This window comes from Ananas comosus, linkage group 3 (genome assembly GCF_001540865.1).
Source record: "Ananas comosus cultivar F153 linkage group 3, ASM154086v1, whole genome shotgun sequence".
Lineage (NCBI taxonomy): Eukaryota > Viridiplantae > Streptophyta > Magnoliopsida > Poales > Bromeliaceae > Ananas > Ananas comosus.
Genome location: NC_033623.1, coordinates 11,795,019 through 11,817,331, shown reverse-complemented (window position 1 = coordinate 11,817,331; position 22,313 = coordinate 11,795,019). Strand labels below are relative to the sequence as shown.

At 33.9% G+C, this 22,313-nt stretch overlaps 2 protein-coding genes across 4 annotated transcripts; one reads left to right on the top strand and one right to left on the bottom strand.

The window, feature by feature from the left end:
- On the bottom strand, positions 47–1,396 carry LOC109707577 (UPF0160 protein MYG1, mitochondrial-like). Its single transcript, XM_020228954.1, has 3 exons — positions 1,106–1,396; positions 406–552; positions 47–206 (listed from the first exon to the last, which is right to left on the bottom strand). Exons 1-3 carry the CDS (start codon positions 1,370–1,372, stop codon positions 75–77), a joined length of 546 nt encoding a protein of 181 aa, XP_020084543.1. The 5' UTR covers positions 1,373–1,396; the 3' UTR covers positions 47–74.
- LOC109707139 (AAA-ATPase At2g46620-like) lies at positions 14,667–18,518 on the top strand. Of its 3 annotated transcripts, none has more exons than XR_002215422.1 (3): positions 14,667–16,627; positions 17,754–17,817; positions 17,984–18,518. XR_002215422.1 is itself a non-coding variant. In XM_020228230.1 (2 exons), exon 1 carries the CDS (start codon positions 15,030–15,032, stop codon positions 16,590–16,592), a length of 1,563 nt encoding a protein of 520 aa, XP_020083819.1. In that variant the 5' UTR covers positions 14,667–15,029; the 3' UTR covers positions 16,593–16,627; positions 16,714–16,861. The 3 variants fall into 3 exon arrangements, 1 of the variants encoding a protein (XP_020083819.1); XR_002215421.1 differs by having other exon boundaries at positions 17,733–17,817; XM_020228230.1 differs by lacking the exons at positions 17,754–17,817; positions 17,984–18,518 and adding an exon at positions 16,714–16,861.

Here is a 22,313-nt window from a genome sequence, read left to right as displayed (position 1 = left end):
TCGCCAATATTATCTAATATGGGACTACTGGGTTGTGAGATTGACCTTATATACTAAAGGAAATAACTCAAGCATCATAAAGCTTCACAAACATTACAAATCATTACCTCAATAAAGCTTTTATAGACAGCAATGTATAAGCGCTGCACATCTTGGTGGTCCTCACCACGCTCAAGCTCCTTGGCAATAATCTCCTTTCCGTAATGCTGCAACACGAAGAAACAAAATGAACCAAAACCTAGAAAGTAGTGAAAATTATATGGTCTAAATAAGACCATGTATGGTCGATGTCCAAATTTATCAATACATAGCCGATATGAGAATCTGGTTTGAGATCTTAGTTTGAGATTGAGTCTGGAATATATGGCTTCGATGGCTTCGATAGGGAGTAGGTGGTTATGTTACCTTATACACCAGGCCGGCACTGCTAAGTTTAGTGTTGAAACCATGGCCAAAGACCTCAGTGAAGCCTTTCTGGTGGTGATCGTAACGATCTCGGCTTGGATCATACACACCCCCAACATCAAGCACTGCATCCAGCGTGTTTAGCATCTGCAAAATGTTTCAGTAGCCAGAGAAAAATTTAGAGTGAAAGTAACCAACCTTGTAAGATAGTAAGCGTATGAAAAGAAAAGTTCACGTACCAATACATGCGCACACTTAGATGAAACATTCACTCTTATATATATCTTACAAATAAGTAAGATCAAATAAATAGGTGAGAACAGTATAAGCATCGGCGAGTAAAATCATGGATCAGAAATGCATTTCTTAAAGAACATCAGATAAACCGAGTTTCTGGTTAATTTTTGTAATCTTCTACCTCCTTGTCTAGCTGATAGTTTCTAGCTATTTTTTGTGAGCTTCCTCTTTTTCGCAAAAAGAGCTTGATATTGAATCTTAAAGTAAGGATTTAAATGTGCAATGCAAGATAAAAACTCAAGGAAAAATGTTGAATCCTGGATCTAAAACAATACCAACTAGCACTATCCACAAATACTAATAGCTTCGCAACAATCCCCAATCTTCTAACAATAGCACCAAACTAAACCAACACTGAGAAGAAGAACAAAAGGAAATCGAATCCAATAAACGACGAGATCACCTCGGCGTCCCGAGTTCGCACGATCTCGGCGCCGCAGAAGTTAGCAGTGAGGCGGATCATGAAGCAACCGAGGGCCTCGTCGCAGTGGAAGGTGCCGTTGTGGGTGCCGACCCTCCTAGGGTTAGGGTTTGGGGGCTCGGTGGAGAACGCCGGAACCCTAGGTCTCTTGGGAGAGGCGGCGGTGGCCGCGGCGGCCATGGACGCGGCGGCGCAGCTTTGGCTCTGAAGCACGAGCGCACGCCCCCACTCGCGACGAAGGGCGAACATGGCCCGCGTGGGGAAGGACGAAGAAGCTAATTATACGCGGAGCTTGGGTTATCGGATCCTAAATCCAATTAAGATACACTCCAACTATCCAACTACTTACATTCTTTTTCTTAATTACTACTATTTTTTAAAAAAAACTATTTAACCAATATCAAGCAAGCTAAGTTCAGCTCTGAGTTTGGTTCGTTTAATAAATCAAAACTGAATCATAGTTTGTATCAAGATTCTGATAATTATTACTAATTATATTACTAAATTAGTGTCATTTAATATCCTATGTTTTTGGTAAAAGTACATTAATATAAATTACCATCTTAATATCCAATACCGAGATAAAATTTCACACACCGAAAATTCTCTAGCAAAATCAAACTCAAGTAACCGACCGTCCCTAGAGCAAGTGGCAAAGGGTTTGGTGGTTGATACCCGAGACCTAAGTTCGAATCCTAGTTCATTCACATTTTCAGCTAAGTTTATTTCTAAATGAAATAAACGAAACGGATAGCATACTACCTATCTCTCAAAAACAAATCAAACTCAAGTACAATCTACATATTAAAATAAATTATTGCATGATCAAATAAATGCCGTTGCGCATGAATATAAAATACTTATTTGTTTCATCGAATATGAAGTTTAAGTTGAAGTAGTTTTTGTGGTTGAACGTAAAGCAAACGGTCCGACCCAGCTGGGCCAACTAGCCCAACATGCTTGCCAAAGCCTATTAAGAAAGTGGACCAAAAGATGGGCCTCGACGGGCCCAAAGCCTAGTTCCAGTTCATACGTTCGGGTCAAACATTCAAATTGTTAGTCCCCACTAAAATAATTAAAGCTTCGTTTGGGATTGCGGGGAGATTGCGTTACGTGCGGTGAAAAAAAACGATGGAAAAATACCCTGTTTGTTTTCATAAGTAATATTGCGTTCCGCGTCGTGACGAGTCAGTTACAATATATTTTCTGCGGTCCCACCGGAAAACGCAAAAGCATATCTTATATGCTTTTTCTTCAATTCCATTTTATCTAATAGCGTTAGATAGACCTCAATACCAAAGTAAGCCTAAGTTAGACAAAGCACCTGCAGGATGCAACAAAACGAAGAAAAACATTATGTTATACATTTATGTATAAGAAGATATGAATAGTTACTGTGAAGGAATATAATCTGTTTAACAGTGGCATTTCTTTACAAATAAAAATTAAAAAGACACTCTCTTAGGGAGAAGAGACATATCTGACATCTCTCTATTAATATTAAGACATGTCTTACTGATCGTCCCTAGCGCAAGTAGCAAAAGACTTAGTGGTTGAGATCCGAGATCCCAAGTTCAATTCTTAGTTGATTCACATTTTTAGCTAAATTTATCTGTAAATAAAATAAATGAAACGAATAGCATACTATCTATCTCTCTTTCAAAAAAAAATGACACGTCTTCGTATAAAAATAATTAATCTAATAAAAAATAATTAGGAACATTAACAATAAACGAAATGGTGCTCATCAATTTAATGATTAAACCATTTGGTAAGTGCCTTTGTATTCGAATTATTCATTGCTGCAGAAGCTTTTAACTAAGGGTGTGTTTGGTTATCCTGAAAAAAAAATTTCAGGCTTGAAAATTCCTTTTCCAGCGTTTAGTTTGATGTAAAAAAATTTCGCCGAAAAAATTATTTTACGAATTCTACGTAAAAGCAAGCTTTTCATCTTCCGCCAAATCGCGGCGGAAAACAAAAACTCACAATGAAAAATCACGGCTCAGGATCAGGATCCACGAGCTTATGTAAGAGCTCATGGACCATGTGAGTGGTCCACACACACACACACACACACACACACATATATAATATTTTATTTATAAATATTATTTATAAATTTATTTTATAGTATTAAATATATATATATACTATTATATTATATTATATTATATTATATACTTATTGTACAATATATTTTAAATATATTTTATTTACAAATATAAATTATAATATTAGTAATATGATAATTATTATATATTAATAATATATAATATATATTATATATATAATATATATATTATATATATTATATAATATAATATATATAAAATATTTTTATTTATAACTATTTTTTTACTTCTTTTCTGTAACGCGAAAACTTTTTTTTTATTTTCTGTACAAAGACCAAACACTAAGGAGTATAAAAATTTATTTCCTACGAAATTTTTTCTACCAAAATTTTTTTTCCGCAATTTTAACGTCAAACGCAAGCAGCCGCCGAAACATTATTTTAGCTGTATGCTGATCTACTATTTACCATTTATTATATATTATTATATATAAAATTCACATTACGAAGGAAATGATGTGAACTGCGATGCATGAAGGTTTAGGAATGTTAGCACTTGGCAACACAGTAATCTTCTTTTGTCATAAGATGTATATTCATGTATAATTTTTGCTTCTTAATTTGCCTCGTAAAACTTTATTAAATAACACGCTTATTAGGTTCTTGAGACGAACCGAAATTTAGATTCTGAAGGGGCCATGAAAATATAATGTTTAATCTTCAAAAAATATATACATTATAAAATAAAACTGTAACAAAAAGTTCGAGTAAAAATATTTTAGGAAAAAATTACGATGTCAATTATAAACAAGCTTTGAATAGATTTTTATAACATATTTTTTAATAAAGCAAAATTATAACAGGACGCCCCTATAAATGAGCTAACTCTCCGAATCAGCCAAGATAGCATCAACCCATATGTTTTTTAACAAGCATTTCACAGCAAATAAAATAAAATAAAAATAAAAAAAAATACTTTGACCCCAAGATTTTGTAATATTTTTTATTTTTCCCACACCTTAATGTAGCCAAATTTTATATAGTTTTTCAAAAAACTACGAAGGGCAATTGTTTGAAAGATTATCAAATCTAGGCAAATAACTCAGTTTATTTCTAACCAACTATATCTCTACTTAAAAAAACCTTCGTAGTACTGGATCGTCTACTCTAGCGCAAGTGACAAGATTTCGATGGTTGCTATCGAGATCCAATATTCAATCCTAAGTTCGATTTATATTTAGCTAATTTTATTTTTTAAAAAAGGTAAAACGAAGCGTGAACATTATACCTTTCTCTTAAAAAAAAAAAAAACTTTTATTATCCCTAGATGAAAGTCACGCCAACCGTGCAACACTAAAAATTAAAATAAAAAGTGAAAAGGTTTCTAACAATACTGTGCTAAAAATGACCTCAATCACTTTGATCCCACCAAGTCTCTTATTTCTATTTTTCTTAAAAAAAAATTTGAATCGTTAATTGCCACTCACTTTTAGGGACATGTTTGGATTCATCGATTGAAATAGAAATGGTGAAATAGAATTCGAATTGCTCTTGGAGATGAAAATAATACGAATGACCAATCATTCAAAATGTTTAGTTCATTATCTGAAATGAAATCGAAATTGAAAATTTAAAATTTTTTAGAGAGGTTTTGAATAGAGAGAGCGAATAGTATGAAGAAGAGGAGGTAGGTGTTGATGAAAAGGAGGATTTTGAATAGTTTTACTTCGGAATGAATCTAATCCGGATTAAAAGCGATTGAATCATAAATGGATTTGGCCATTCCATTCCGGAGTGGAAAAAGGGGGGGGGAGGGGGGGGGGGGGTGAAATTGAAATTCGATTCTTATAAAACAAACGGCAACATCGGAATCAATAAAATCCAGTCCGATTCATAGTCTAAATAGGTGAACCAAACATGCCCTTAATTTTCTTGAGGGAGATAGGGCGCAATATATTCTGGTGCAAAAACAGTGCTGGACACAGCTGTCCTTCCAGATTGCGTTGCAATGCATCGCCGTTTATGTTGCACAACAATTTTCACTGTATTTTTTTAGCCTAACTCTCCCACACTGCCATCCTAATGGAAAAACATTTATTCCCACCCGTAATACCTATTAAATTGCAATAAAAGTTATAGTTCGAAGTAATAAATTGCAGAGAACTTTAACATAAAGCAAAAACTCGCACCATTTATTCCTAGTAATGTTGACAGTGACTGAGCAGCAGCAAATGTTAAGTAAACGAGTCGCCTCAAAATGAATGGTTGAAAATAAAAATTTCATAAAAAACAGTGGTCAGAGACTCAAATTTCAAATCGAAAGTATTGGTCTTGCTATTGATATTAAGTAGAATTTTCTGTTAAATTTTCATTTAATTTGGATACTTCTACACCGTTGAACTTAAAAATGTGCCACATCGGCCGTTAAAATAGTCATTTTTGAGACCTTTTGATCGCTTGGTAAATGATGTCAAAAAATTATAAAATTTGGTTTCTAAATAATTCCAATAGAGTAGATTATATTTAACGGAGCCGATCGTCAAATCGGATTTTCTATTATCAAAAACAACTTACAAGCACGGAGGTCTCTGTACTTTCGAAAGTACGGGAGACTTACTAACTTACTATATATATATATATATATATAGTCCGGCTACTATACTTTTATGAGTATTGACTCTTTTATACTCATAAGTTTTTGGCCCTTAAATTTATTCCACTGATCATTTCCATCCGTTAGATCATACTATTCAACCAACTACTCACTCAACCCTAGGGGACCACTATTATTTTAAGCGGGGACCATCATCGTCCTAACCATACATCCCATCAATCAACGGTTAAAAATTTATAAATACAAGGGAGCCTATACTCATAAGAGTATAGTAGCGCTAGCCTATATATATATATGGAGAGAGATAAAGTGAGCTTCATCTACTTTCGAAAGTACGGAAGTCTCAGTGTATATAAATTATTTTCAATAATAAGACATCCGATTCGGCGAACGATTCTATTAAATGTGATCTACTGTGTTGCAACTATCAAGAAAATCAAATTTCATAATTTTTTTAATTTCATTTGACTAATAAACGAGTAATCTTACAATGAACGGCTGAAAATAAAAATTTTATAAAAAATAATGATAAAAAACTTAAATTTCAAAATTGAAAATATTAATCTTACTTTTGATGGTAAGTAAAACATTTTATTAAAATTTTATTTAATTTAGATTGTTCGACATTGTTAAAATTACAAACATATCACATCGGACATTAAAATAGTCATTCTTGTGACTCTTTGATCACTTGGTAAATGATATCCAAAAATTATAGAATTTAGTTTGTAAATAATTATAATAGCATAAATTCTGCATAATGGAACCGAACATCAAATTAAATGTCCTACTTCATGCTTCGAAAGTACCACAGACAATTATATATATATATACATATATATATATAGAGAGAGAGAGAGAGAGAGAGATTCCTGCTACTATTCTTTTATAAGTATTAGCTTTCTTATACTCATAAGTTTTCGGCCCTTAGATTTATTCCATTGATTATTTTCACCCGTTAGATCATACTATTCAACCAACTACCCACTCAACCCTAGGGGACCACTATCATTCTAAGTGGGGACCATAATCAGTTTTAACTCACACATCCCATCATCCGGTTAAAAATTTATAAGTATAAAGAAGGTCTATACTCATAAGAATATAATAACCAGCCAATATATATATAATATATAATATATATATTATATTATATATTAAATATAAGATTAAAAATTGTAGTTTATGACAATAACTGCAGCATCTTGTTGTGATAAGGAAAATTCCATTTCCTTTTTTGCGACTGTCTTATATCTGCTTGCAATATTTGGATTCTTTGATATAGCATTTTTTTGGTGCCTTTTAAAATGAAAGGAACACAAAACAAAAGTAGATTAAATATTGGAAGATGTATAACGTCCATTTAATTATTCCAAAATTGAGACTTGCTTTTTGAAACTTTTTATTTGAACATTTAGTACGTCAAAAATTTAACTATTTTTTTATAATAACCATCTTATTCATTTACAAAAAAAAAAAAACACTCGTTTATTTTAGTTTTCTTAAGCAAGTTTAAATAAATATCATTATTCAACAGAAAATTAATTGGTGTCTTTTTTTTTTGTTTTTAACAGTCAAAATTAAACGCGTAATAATACGAAACTTTAGACACCGCGCATTATTTAATGAAATGTATAAAACCAAGTTGAGTATCTACTTACATAGTGATGCTTACTTGTGCACTTGTTGTATAGGTGTAAATCTTATACCCATATCTCTGAAAGATTCAAGTTTATTTACTTGTTTGACTAAAATTTTAGAAAAAATTAAAATTTATGGATGATGGAATATAAAATGTATATCCTATAATAGATATAAGGCAATTGCTCATATATCCTGAGAAGTTCTCCACTTTCGTATTACTCCTCTTAGAGGGCTTAATATTAAAAATACATTTTAAAGTTCAAAGTTCTTTCAATATATCCTAAAGTAATTTTTTAGTGAGCAGTTAAGAACAACTGTTATCTCTAACACTGTAATTCAAAATATATATTTTATCGTTACCAAGTTTTCTTATTTATATTAAGTTATAGACAAAAAAAATATTTAAACTTTTTACACTTCTAAATATACCTTCTATCATCACTATTTTTTTTATTTACTTGAATTTAGAGATAAATAGGTTATTTTACTATTTTTTAACTATGGTTGAAATTTAATTCAGATTTATTCGGGATGACTTAATGAGCACTAACAATAGTAACTAGTGAGAGTATTTTGAATAATGAAAAAATATATGAAAGTATATTTGAAACAAAAAACAGTAGATTTAAATAAGATATTTCTAAAATTTTGATGTATTATCGGCAATATATTATCCCTGAATATGCATTGAAGTATTTTCCAACCATACATTTATTTTTTTTGGCAGATGAATTTATATTTATGCTGAAGCTGTACAGATGAAGGCAATATCAATGAGGTGCAGATCACAGCCATCAAATAGCTGATATATGAAATTAAAGGGGTCCAGTGCCACGCACCACCACATGGAGTGCACATTTCTATAATCTTTAATTAGATGCTAATATTAGATTCCACTCTTTTGTAAAATATTCCAAGGAATCAAAAGGAATTCTCAGCTTTGCTTAATTATTACTCACACATTTCCTTTTCTTAATTAGTCATCACCTTTTTTGCTTTATTATTCTATCACAAAGGAAATAGCATACCACTCTTTGCTACAAAAGGGATAAATTTGTGACCATTTGTGGGGGGGGGGGGGGGGAAAGCTCTAAAATTTAGCAATCACATTAGTGAAGTGGTATCTCCAGCCAATCAAAATGCATCTTGGAGTTTACCATCCTATCATAATTTTAGAAAATATTTTTATTAATTTTTATTTGAAAAAAAAATATGATTGACTGATTATAGATGATGTGATCAGACTGCGATATAATAGAATTTTCTCCATTTGTAAAGCCAAACACTGCAAGTCAAAAGTTTCCTTGATAACATTTTTTTTTTTTGAAAAAAAAAAGATATATTCTTTCTTCAATATTATTTTAACTTGATGTTATCAATTATTGTTAACTTCTTTTTGGCTGTTGTAGACCAAAACATTTTATAGTGCCAAAAGTGTAATGCGACAGATTTTTCGAAATATTTATTTTGATATAATCAAACATATATGACTTATTATTGATTTCAGAAATAACGAAATTTATTTCTAGAAATTTGAAATACTCTAAATCATATTTAACGGAGTGGATCATCGATTCGAAGCACCATCATTTAAAACAACTTATGAGGACAAGGACTCCAATACTTATAATATATAGTAAGACTAAACGGCCTATAAATAGCACGAAAACACTGGTGCTACAAGTTATTCGCCGTTAGATCTACCTTTTGATCATTTTCACCATTAGATCATACTATTCAATCACAACCATCCACTCAAGTCCTATGGGGCTCACGTCATTCTAACCGCACATCACTTAATCTAATGGTGGAAACTTGGTAGACTAATGCTTCGTGCTATCAATAGTATATTAGCCTAGTTCTATATATATATATATATATTTTAATATATATATAGTTGATTTAAGACATTAATTTATAATTAAGAAATGCTAAGATATCAACAACATAACATATCAATTAATTCTTTATGAAAATCTCAAGTATATTTTTTTCGATTTTTTGCTTTGAGAGAAAGATAAAAAACTATCCGCCTCCATCCAATTATTAGGAAAAAAAAAAAAATATCGTCCAGAAATATAAAATAATATGCTGTCGAAATTGAACTTAGTTACATATCATAGAGCACCTCAGTTAGCAATCATAAAGCTATATAGGGGCCGTCTGGTTCTTAAAAATTATAAGAAAATTTTTTCAATAAAAAAGAATTTTTACGATTTTTTTAAATTTTTCACTTATTTGGTTCAAGAAAAAACTATCTTTTTTAGTAAATTTTTGTACGGAAACTACTATGTTTGTTTTTCAATTTTTTAGAAAAAATAAGCTAAGTTTATTAATTTTAAAAGTTAAAAATTTAAAAAATTTTTCAAAAAAATTAAAGAAAATTTTCTTCCACACTCTTTGGAAAATCAAATAGCCCTCAGCCCGAAAAGTTTAAGAATGCATCAGTTATATTACTGACATGACATCCCACTATAATAGATTGTCTCCTTTGGCAGTGTTTGATTAGGGGATAGGGATAATGGAATAGGCCTTATTCCCTTTATACCCAAACCTAATTTTTACTTTGAGTTCTCGGTTACCTATAATACCGGTTATACTATCCCTACGGCCTCTCTATTTCTATATAAAACTACTTAATATTTTTTTATTCCATATTATCCATCCAAACGTTATTTTTCTTATCCCGCTGGAACAACCCGATTTTCATCCAAACGTTATTTTTTTATCCCCATACTTTACCTATCCTTGTAATAGCTAGTTTTTGCTTATATCCGAACCAGAGACAGTACTTTCGGATTTACTCATCATAATGTAATTGAAAAATATTTTTATTATATTTTTTTTATAAAAAAATTAATTATAATTTGTGTACTGATGATGCGGTGTAAGTGAGTATACGTAGACTTCCTTCTTCGCGCCTTACCCAAGTACCTAGTACGATGGAATTTGAAGTTATTTGATTAAAAATAATTAAATTAGGTATGTATCTAAATTGGTCTCGCATTGCAGGTGCAGCTAAGATCATTATGGGGCTATTTAATTCACATGACATGGATCGCCACAACCGAATCTTTCTCGGTTCAGAATATACTTTGTTTGCCGGAGGAGGTTTATATTATCACCTCTTCTATCCCAATAAAAATCCAAAAATGATAATAATAACATAATTAATTGTATATAATTTTCTGTAAATATAGCGAATAACAGTATATCATTAAAAGTTTAATTTTTTATTTTTATTTTATAAAATTCTATATTTTTAAATATATCTCGACTGTTAGAATCTGTTAGAAAATATAGTTAATTATATATAAAATAATAACCATAATGTATGTGATGAAATAAATTGACCTTTTCATCCTTCTTATATATTATAATAATGATTATATAATCAGCGGGATGACATTTTTTGTATATTCTCAACAGTTAAAACTTTTGAAAAAATAAATTTGTGATGATAAAAATGTTATTTTAAGTTTACTATTAAAAAATAAACAATGTCTAAGGCAGTAAGAAACCAGAGGAGCAAATAAAAATATCATTGATTTTGTAGGCATAAAAATAAAAAGTTGAACTTTGCAGAGACATCTATATTTATAGATGAGCTTATGATGGCAATTAACTTAATAATAATAATACCTAATTACTTTTTATCATTAAATGTAGGGCACATTTGATTCACAGTTTGTAATATTTCGATAATTTATATTATATATAAAAATATTTAAATTATTATCATTTAATGAGAATTGGATGTAGCCACAATTAGGAGAGTATGAAATATATTGAATAATAAAAATACTAAATTACTATAAATTAAGAGATAGTTTTATTATAAAAAGAATTAGCAGTTCATTAGTTAGAATATACTATTTTTAACACTCTCTCATACAAAATGGATTAATAAATTACATATATACCTTATCATTTCTAATATAAAATAATACAATATTAATTTTCAAAATATAATAAATTTGAATCAAAAACTCCGTACAATAATGTTTGGGACCCAATACACCCCCCACGTTCCAAGCGATAGATTTCAATAAGCGAACCTAAAAAATTCAACAATTTTGATAAAAATCTCGCTTAACTCAATTATTAATGTGTTATAATTTAGTTCGAAAGATCCGAGCCCACGGTAATTTGGGCATGCTTGGAAAGCTTAAACTCTTCTTATATTCTTTACTATTGTGTTTTACTATAAAATTGGATTTTTTTTATTTATTTATTTTAAGGTTGTGTAAGTTATGCAAGTAAAGTGTTACTATCATTGAATTTAGGTTGTTGCATTAGTGCCAACAATTAAAGTCTTGTATAATGAGATTGGAAATTTTTGTACTTGGTAATAGGTCTTTGAACATCTAAAATCAGCTCACATTAATACTTGCTTACTCTATTTATGGTAGACATCATTAGATTGAACCAACTTTAATGGTGGAGTAGTAATGATGTGCCTAATACTTTATGTGACATGCAGAGACCCTAAAAAAATAAATAAAATATGGGCTTATTGCCTCAAAAAGTGTAATAAATATTTGGATTTGATTATCTAATCTGCAAAAATTTAATTTTATTATCGACATCGTAATTTATTTGATACAAGTTAATTAGTGACTCTTTAACTTTAAAATTTAAATACACTAGCTGTTTATTTTTACGGATTTAGTTAGTAAAATTTATACAATTTACATAATCATAAGTTAATTATAGTAAATGAGTAGCTTAAATTTTTGCATCCAAAAAGCCATCAAATTATTTAAATTAAAAAATTAGATAATAAAATTAAAACTTTAAAAGATAAGATAGTCGAATCAAAATGATCTATAATTCATATAAGTTTTATATACTCTTTTTTTTCCTATCTTACTATAGGCAATTTTAAAATAGCCTCTCATTCTTAACTTTCTTTTATTTTTAAAACTGAATAAATCAAAGTTGCTGTACAATTGAATTGTTTATAAAATCCATGAGCAGGTGCATCAAATTTAATAGTTTTTATGAACAGTAAAACTCTCCAAAAAAAAAAAAAAAAACAATAATGGGTCTAGTTCAAAACGTCGTTTAGTTGAGGGTTCTCCATACACTTTCACCTACAATTTTGGGCGAGCAATGTGCTTGGATTTCAGGGACGCTCATCATTTCATGTACCTTATGAAAGAGTCAAAATTATGGCCCTCTAATGAAGTGTCCTTGGGATGTTACGGTGCCAAAATTTCATGTACTCAACAATGGCGTGCCATTTCATTTGACTTGGTGTGGGAAGTGAAGTGGTCCAAGGCTACGGGAGCCACCATTTGAGCACCCTTTGTTGAGTGAAACCACCCATGAATGAATCATAATAATAATAATGTCCCAGCGATCGCAATTTCTCTACAGTTTCGTGCACTGCAAAATCGCTTTCAAATTTATCAGCGATAGAATACATTCAAGTCATTTAACTGCTAACTAACGATGGATTTCCACTCGTACCCACGATTCGGTTGCATCTTTTTTTCAGAAGGTTACGGTATAAATCGAACCTAAATTGGTAATTACCATAAAAAGAAAAGATATTTTGGGACAATATTTAGTTGATAAGCAATACCATAGCAAAAATATTAATTGATTATGTACGAACTTTACGATGCAGTATAATTAAGCCGACTAAAATTTCATAAAAAGTAAATGAAAAATTGAAACGGTACACTAAAGCAGAATATATTATGCGGTAGACACTCTACGATCAAATTTACTCATTTATCTTATTATTATATTTTTTAATACTAAAAATAATAAACAATTTGTACTTTTCAATAATTATGTATAAAATGGACACTGTATGAAAGGGTGTGCGGATTGTATTTTTCAATTCGCAAAAATTGGGTTGAAAATGGACTTGACATTTATTAGAGAAGATCTTTACCAATTCATGATGACTTTTCCGCAAAAAGCCTAATATGTCAACAAGTTGCACCACCCGTTCATTTGAATGCCGCTGCTACCAACCAACTCATAAATTCGCAGCTAAAGCAAATGTACGTAAAGATGGAAGATGAAAAAAAAGAAAATTAAAATCTGTCCATCATGTGTTAGCGATCTAATTAAGAGCACTATCATTAATGCGTGTATAAGTTAATTATATTATAGCTCATTTTGTGTATGCCAATTTATCGAAGGGTATATTATATTTATAAATTATTGATGTTATGACATAGGGCTTCGTATAGATACCAGGTAAATGTACTAAAACAAGCATTAAATTAGATCGACGAAGATAGTTTCTGATTAAAAGTGCGTAGTTATTTTTTTAAAAAAAATTAATAAGGTAGTGTGATTAATAAGAGATAATAAAACCTCTGGCCCACGTCGCCGTCCTCGTCCTCCCACCTAAGATTTAATTTAAAAATCTCCTCCATTAATCAATCCTGCTGCGCTGCAATTGGGTGTGATTGGCCATGATCCCGTATCTGATCTGGAAAGCCTCGCCATCCCTCATGGAATTCCTTCAATTGTCTTCCTCATTGTTTCTAGTATAACCGGCTAAAAAATGGATTGTTGGTATTGAAGATTTTAAATTTAAAATCGAGTTATTTTATTTTATTTTAAAATAAGCGAAGCAGGTAACTTGTGATCTTGCATGCTCTCGAGTCCCCACAATTTATGTCCTACGGTATTATTGATGTGTCGTCATGTTGCGATACGTGGACAGTTAAGATTTAACCTTTAAAATTTAATAATAATATTTAGAATTGAACAATAATATCACCGAGAGCTTTTGTAGTTTCAAAAATATTAAAATTCAACGTGCTTGTAATTTTTTAGCTATCGGATAGCTTCAAAATCTGTACGATACTAACAGAAGAGTCTTAATGTGAATTATACCGTTAATAATGTAGCATGAATTTTCAAGTAATGTTATTAACTAAAAAATTGTAAGTATAGATATTTATATATTTTTAAAAACACGAAAAATTAAGGCTTAGCTTGGTATTGAGGTAGATCCAACGCAATTAGTTAGAATGGAGTTGAGAAAAAGTATATAGGAGTACGCTTCCTCCGATAGGACGATCAGAAAATATATCATAACCGACTAACCGCAATGTGCAGAACGCAATATTACGTACGGAAACCAATAAAGTATTTTTTCATCGTCGTTTCTCACCGCACATAACACAATCTTCCCGTAATCTGAAACGAAGCCTAACTCTTACTAGCTGCGTATCAACAATATTAGGGGTTTACTTTATGATGTAATCTTATTCTCTCCCAAAAATATATATAATAAATATTATATAAAACTAAAATAAAAAAATGAAACAAAAATTAATATAAAAATTGAGAACTGCTACCCTTTGGCTTCTCAACTACGCCTTTGCGTTCATGCCCCCTCTCACTCCCTCCTTCCGATTGTTTTATTTTTCTTCCTCTCCCCTCCCCACTTCTTTGACTAACACAAGGCCGGCGAACGCCCGTCTCCTACCATCCATCTCCCGCATAAAACCGCCCTCTCTCTCTCTCTCCCTCATTTCTCCTGCGCCCACGCTTTTTCCTCTCCTTTCGTCGCACTTCCATTTCTCGCAATTGAGATCAAGATGTATATCGGCGGCGGCGGCGGCATGAGTCCGTCGTCTATCGTGGTATCCGCTGCGTGCGGCGTGGCGATATTGCGGATCGTTCTATCTCTAAAATCTCTTATTTATCTGCTGGGACGGTGGTGGCGGTGGCTGGACGAGCGTGCGCAGGTCTACCAATACTTCGAGATACCCAAGTACATAAAAGAAGGCGGCGGTAGCGGCAGGCAGGAGGAGGAGGAGAACCCGCTGTACCGGAAGGCGGCCGCGTACGTGGCGTCGCTGCCGTCCCTCGAAGACGCCGACGCGGCGGCGATCTCCTCGTCGGCGCGCAAGCCCAACGACTTCGCCCTCCACCTCGCCCCGCGCCACTCCGCCCACGACTCCTATCTCGGCGCCCGCCTCTCCTGGTCCGACGCCGGCGCCGGCGCCGGCGCGCTCGTCCTGCGCGTGCGGCGGCAGGACCGGACGCGGGTGCTCCGGCCCTACCTGCAGCACGTCGAGTCCGTGGCCGACGAGATCGAGCTCCGGCGCCGCGGGCTCCGCCTCTTCACCAACTCCCCCGGCGGCGGGGGGGGCTGGAGCGCCGGCGCGGCGTTCGCGCACCCGGCGACGCTGGACGCGGTGGCGATGGACGCGGAGCTGAAGGCGCGCGTCCGCGCGGACCTGGAGGCGTTCCTGAAGGGCCGCGCGTACTACCACCGGCTGGGGCGCGTGTGGCGGCGCAGCTACCTCCTCTACGGCGCGCCCGGCACGGGCAAGTCCTCGTTCGCCGCCGCCATGGCCCGGTTCCTCGGGTACGACGTCTACGACCTCGACCTCGCGCGCGCCCCCGACCCCCGCGCGCTCCTCCTCCGCACGACGCCCCGCTCCCTGATCCTCGTGGAGGACCTCGACCGCCACCTCGCCGCGCCCGAGCCCGAGCCCGAGCCCGAGCCCGAGCGGCGGCTGACGGGGATCCTGGGCTTCATGGACGGGATCTTCTCGTGCTGCGGCGACGAGAGGGTGATGGTGTTCACGATGAGCGGGGCCGGGGGGAAGGAGACGCTGGATCCCGCGGTCCTCCGGCCGGGGCGCCTGGACGTGCACATCCACTTCCCGCTCTGCGACTTCGCGGCGTTCAAGACGCTGGCGAGCAGCTACCTGGGGCTGAGGGATCACAAACTCTACCCGCAGGTCGAGGAGGGGTTCCAGTCCGGGGCCCGCCTCAGCCCCGCCGAGGTGGGCGAGATCATGATCGCCAACCGGGGATCCCCCAGCCGGGCGATCAAGTCCGTCATCAGCGCCCTCCTGCAGCAGCAGCAGCAGCAGGCGTCGAATTGCGGGCCCAGAAGCAGCACCGTGGGGCGGAGGCTCAACGAGAGCTGGTCCGCCCGGAAATTCGATGAGATCGCCCACGGGGACGGAGGACCGTCGGGGCTGGGGCTCTCCGGGGAGAACACATTGAAGGAATTCAAGAAGCTGTATGGCTTCCTTAAGATTAGGAGCGGCAGCAGAAAGGAGGGCACCATTGCGGCCGCGGCGGCGGCGACAGCAGCCAATGGCAACAACATGAATGGCGTCGATCATAACAAGGAGTGGTGAATTTGAAAGGAAACTTCAGAAATTTGGATTACTCGGTATATTGGTTTCCATTCCATGGAATTTAGATACTCTGGCTTTTTTTTCTTTTTTTTTAATCTTTTTATTTTTATTCCTGCTCCAGGAAGTGGAGGTTTTATTTGACTATTTGATTTTGGGGGCAAAGGGGCCTAAGAACAGAAAAGGGTTGTGTAAATTACAAGTGACACTGCTTGTGCCCTGGAATTTGGGACTTATTTTCAGCCACATCATGCAAAGAGTTAAAAAAAAAAGTACACAAAACGTGTGCATCATTATTGAGGATACATAGTTGTGTTGGTTTTTAGAAAAAGGAAAAATCTCTTGATCCCACACATGTTTTTACTGGGCTGTTGTTTGCTGCATTGGAAAAAGATCAAATCGACGCAATTGTTTAGCAGCGTTGCAGGAATCCTGGTATCGGGAATTGAGAGGAGAAAAATGCTCTATGGCAAGGTTTGCTTAAGGATTACGCTGGCACATAATGGTGACGTAATATACTATTTCATTTCCATTTTGATTTGATGCTGCATCACAAACAGGGATTAGATTAGTTCGTTTGAACTTTGAAGGGCCAATTAATGATCAATTTTGGAGTATCAGGGTTGGCAATTCAAGAGTGTTGATTCACAGTTCAAGAGATTCTGATCCTAAACATGTTCTCAGTGGTGGTGGGGACTACAATTTCCTGCAGATCTTCGCATCATTGCTGCAGTTATTTAGCACGATTCATTAAGTAGTTAATGTATTAATAATATCATTCAAATTCAAGGGGGTTCGCTTCATTATAGGATTCACATTGACTAATGTTTGTACTGCACATGGTACAGAAGAGGCACCGCACCGTATATTACACAAACCGATCTCGTACGCTAGTTAATGGGGTGAAAAGTACTCATAAGAAAAACCAAAAAGATTTACCAAAGATTTTGCGAGAATGAAAAGATCCCATGAAATCAGAGTGTCAAAAAAACTAGAATATACGGAAAATTCAGCAAATTTCAGACCCAAATTAAGTAAATCCCTTCTATGCCCTGTGACAGTGAATCTATTCAATGAAAAGTTTATATTCTCAATTTGATTAGTGATATACTTAGTAGTTTTTTTTTTTTTTTGATTAAACAGGGATATATTCTATTTGAACAGAGATACATGGGTCAGAAGAGATGGAAAGACAGATGAAATACAGAGAGGAGACTAGCCAACTAAGGTGATACCACTCTAACCCGAGGCAAAAGGGAAGTAGTGGGCGATCTTAGCGTCCTAACGCTAAGACCCATTGCTTGACCGTGTCATTAGTTGCTCTTGCTAGATTTTCACTCCGTTGTAATTTGCTGTCGAATAATCTCCTGTTTCGTTCTTTCCATAACTCCCAGCATCCCGCTGCGACGTGTAGATCGAAATTATTCTTAGGTTCCCCTGTTAGAAGATGTCTCGAACAGCACCAGCGAGCTGCTAAACCACCTGTTGAGTTGGACAACCGATGGTATGCTGTCGAAGCAGAACTCAGCAGCCGGATCCACATTGAATTTGCATAGTAGCAGTCTAATATAAGGTGCTCCATTGTTTCAGAGCTAGAGTTGCAAAGCACACAAACAGATGGGCCGTGCCAGCCGCGTTTAGCTAGGACGTCGGCTGTCAACATCCTCGATTTAGTGATTGGCCGTGCCAGCCGCGTTTAGTGATATACTTAGTTGGTAGCAAAAACTAAGTCAATTAATGAGCAGAGCTGTACTAGATAGTGCTCAGCATGGTGTTCCTGTGCGACGATCATTTTTAGCCCATTAAGTTCCTGCTTCATAATTTCCAAGATGGTCTAATTGTAATTCGAACTTGTGTAGTTGCACTTAGTTCTGAATTAGAAGTTGATTGTTTTCTATAGCATTTTCGACAGAATATTCCGTAACTTTCAAAAATTTAAATTCAGGGGTCTGCAACAAAATCACGAATCGTTTGGTGGTAGGAATTCATTTTAGCCTGATATAAATTGCTTTTCTTGCTTTTTCTTTGAATTAGATTACTTCTTTGTGCAATAAATTTTTGTTGTGGAGGCATAACAAAGAAGATTTTAAGAAAACAAAACTTTGCTAAGAGAGTGTACTTCTCTTGCTATAGTAAAAACTAAATAGTGGAGGACAATAAATATTGTAATATTGTAGCTCTCAGATAGTGACTTCACATGCAAAATTTGAAGTAAAGAAGCTCTAGGGATGATCTTTTGACACAGCCAACAGGGAATCACCCTATGGGCTATGGTGTAAAGGGCAAAAAAGATAAAAGAAAAAAAAAAGAAAAAGAGAAAGAAAAAAAGAAACAGCCTCGTGTGGTAGATCTTACTCTGAAACATATATTTAATCAAAAGATTAATTTAATAGAAACTAATATAAAAATATATTTAGCAAAATTTATAAATAATTCTTGAATTATTCATTGGACGAATAACATAAATTTTCTATATATTTTAGGCCTGATTTGATACCTACTATTTTTTATGCCTTTCTTTCTTATTCTCTCTCTCTTTGTTTTTTTTTTATTTTCATTCTCTTTTTCATCCCATTTTGTACCTCAATAGTCAATACTCAACCTATTTCTTTCAGTTACTGTAAATATTTTTCGTAATTTATAGTGCATTGGGCATTTGCCCCTGTATTCCTCTTCTCTCTAAACTCCTTCTCTAAAAAAAAATACAAAATAGTGACAGTTAAAAGCACCAAATTTTGTAAACTTCAAAAAATAAAAAAAAATAAAAAGTATCCAATCGTTTTCCGAATATTAATAAACATAAGTATACTTCCTAATATCACCGGCCAATTTAAATCGACCATTGTCAATTTTTGGGGTTAAGATTTGACTTTTTATACAATATAACTCTGCTCTAACAGTGTTAACCAATCAATCCATAAAGATAATATTTGAAACTGATTGCATTGCTAAATACTAAATTTGATATATATCCAAGCAAATCTTCATTCCTAATTTAATTTGTTACTTTACCAATCATAGATATGCTGAAAAGTTCATAAGTGATAAATCTTCATAAATTCGAATTTAAAATTTAAACTTAAAGTTTAAACTTTATATTTATAATTGTAATAAATTAAAATTAAATTTTAGAAAGAAAAATTATAATTTAACGAGTAAACATTTCAATCAAAATTGTCAATTCAATATTAAACTAACAGAAAGTTCAAAAATTAATGTTACTATCTTTAAAATCGAATTTAAGTTAGTGTATTATAAACTTTATTACTTTATTTCAAATAAAAGAATTTCTAACATTTTAAAGTAAGTTGAAATTGTTAATTCAATATTGAAAAACAACATTAAATTTCAAAAATATTGATTAAATTTAAATTATAAATTTAGATTTAATTTATATTATACTTAAAAAATAAATTTTGTTATCTATTTAAACATAAAGTTTCGATGTTTGAAAATTAATTTTAAATTATAAATTACTAAATTTATGACTCAAATGCGATCATAAATTATTATTAAATCAGCTTTAAAAATGGATAATTTAATTAAAAATTTATTCTCTCCTAGATTTAAGGGTAGTATGCAAAACTTTCCAATATTAATTATTTAATTTTTTAATATTAGCTCTTTTTTTTTCCAAAAAAAACTCTTAGATCACATATCTGGTGACCAGTACTTCTTGTGCAATAGCAGGTCATCTTTTTTTATGCATAAATCTTAACCCTTCATTGATTAAAAATAAACGGCTAAAATTACAACGGAGTATTGAAGCATTGCTCTTATAAAATTACAGTAATAATTGTCACCGAAGCAGTATTTAGTTATAGGCTTCTCAAGTGACAATTGCTATCACAACTTTTTTTAAAACAATTTTTAGACTTCTAAAGTATAAAAAAATATTTTTAACCATTAGTCCAACTTTACAAGCATGTTTTGTTTTTCCACTTGTTCCACTTTGATGTACTGTAGTTACATTTTATGTTCTACATTATTAAAAAAAAAAATCCCCACTCAGCTTCTTTCGGAAAAAAAAAAAACATACGTGAATGTCACGTGCGCCTCGATTTCGTAGGGACACGTGATCATCATGTGCGTATTCATTCACAGTTGACTCAATGCGTTTCTTATGGTAAAAAAAAAAAAAAAGAAAAAAAGAAAAAAACTGAATAGTTTAGTACACCAAAGTTAATGCAAATAATACCTTACCTAAATTGAAAACAATATTTTTTTTATAACTACAGTTTAAATTTGTTAAGAGATTTTAATTGAAAAAATATTTAAACACTGCAAACTTATTAATTTTTTTTTTTATTTAGAAAATGTAACTTTCTACCGTTTCATTCAATTAGAAAGTAAACTTGATTATAAAGTGAGGCAACCATGCCTCTATTTAAAAAAAAAAAAAAAAGAAAAACAAAAGGAACAGGAGGTGCACGGGAAAGAAAGAAAAAATTAGGAGGGGGAGAAATAGGGATATAACATAAGAAAAGAAGGGTGAAGAAACACCACTCGGAGAGAAGCCGCACGGGTGAAGTCCGTCAGGAGGAAGATTTACATTGCGTTGGATCTACTGACTCCTAACAAAACGACTCGACTCCGCAATTCATAACGGATTAACTACTAGTTTATAGCGAATTCGCTTTATTTTAAAGAAAATATCACGTCTCCTTTCTCTCAAGCCAGATATCCACTAGATGCAAGCGCAATAGCCTTAGTCATCTTACGCTGATATAGAACCAGCAGTTATTCGAGCATAGCCATACAGGATTGCTAATAACGCCTAGCATACAAGGAATTTGGCTAGTACTTTTTCGTAATCCTAATTGCGAGATGACGCTATTAATGCTACTCGAACACGAGTCCTTACGTTCAATGGCTCAAAATCAACAAATCAATCGTATGTGACCGTTGCAAGTATACGGGTAGAGTCCAAACTCACCGTGAACTTCTGAAGAAAATATCGCTCTATAACTTATATAAATATAAAGACATATCTTTGAACTTTAAAATATTTAATGTCATAATTATTACAATTTGCAAGATTTTTAATTTCACCCGTATGATCTTATGAGCCGCTTCGTATCACTCGGTCAATCGATTTAATCGATACAAGATCAAAAATTATTTTCAATAAAGGTGCTATCTAAATACTCTTAAATCATAATTAAACAAGGAGCCCGTATTCGACGATTCAAAAATCGGAACATCGAACAACGCAAGCTAGAAAGGCACGGAAGTCGTCCGATGCTTCCGATAAGCATAATATGCCGATTCACAACATCCTGAAATGCCATAAAGAAAAAGTAATTAAAGCAACGATCCACCAACAATTTGGAGAAATAAAATGCATTATCATAACAAAAACTGCAAATTGAGAGCTCGTGTAAAACGCGACTATCAGTTGATCTCTTGTTTGTTATCAATTCACTACTTCACCTTATTTCGAAGATCCGAAGATCTTTATAACATGAAAAATTACATTGCTTAAGCATGCTTCCTCAAACTGTTCCCCATGTACACGTATCACACTCAGCATAGATATATCATAAAGACACTAGTAAGAATTCAAAAGTTATTATTAATGCTAGTGAATTAAAGCAATTGGTAATATGCAAGTTGATAACCAATTTATGACAATAACGGATATTTTACTCTCAGATTTGTACATTTATATATATATTATTGATGTAAAAGTGATAAGATATTTTAATTATTAACGTATTATCA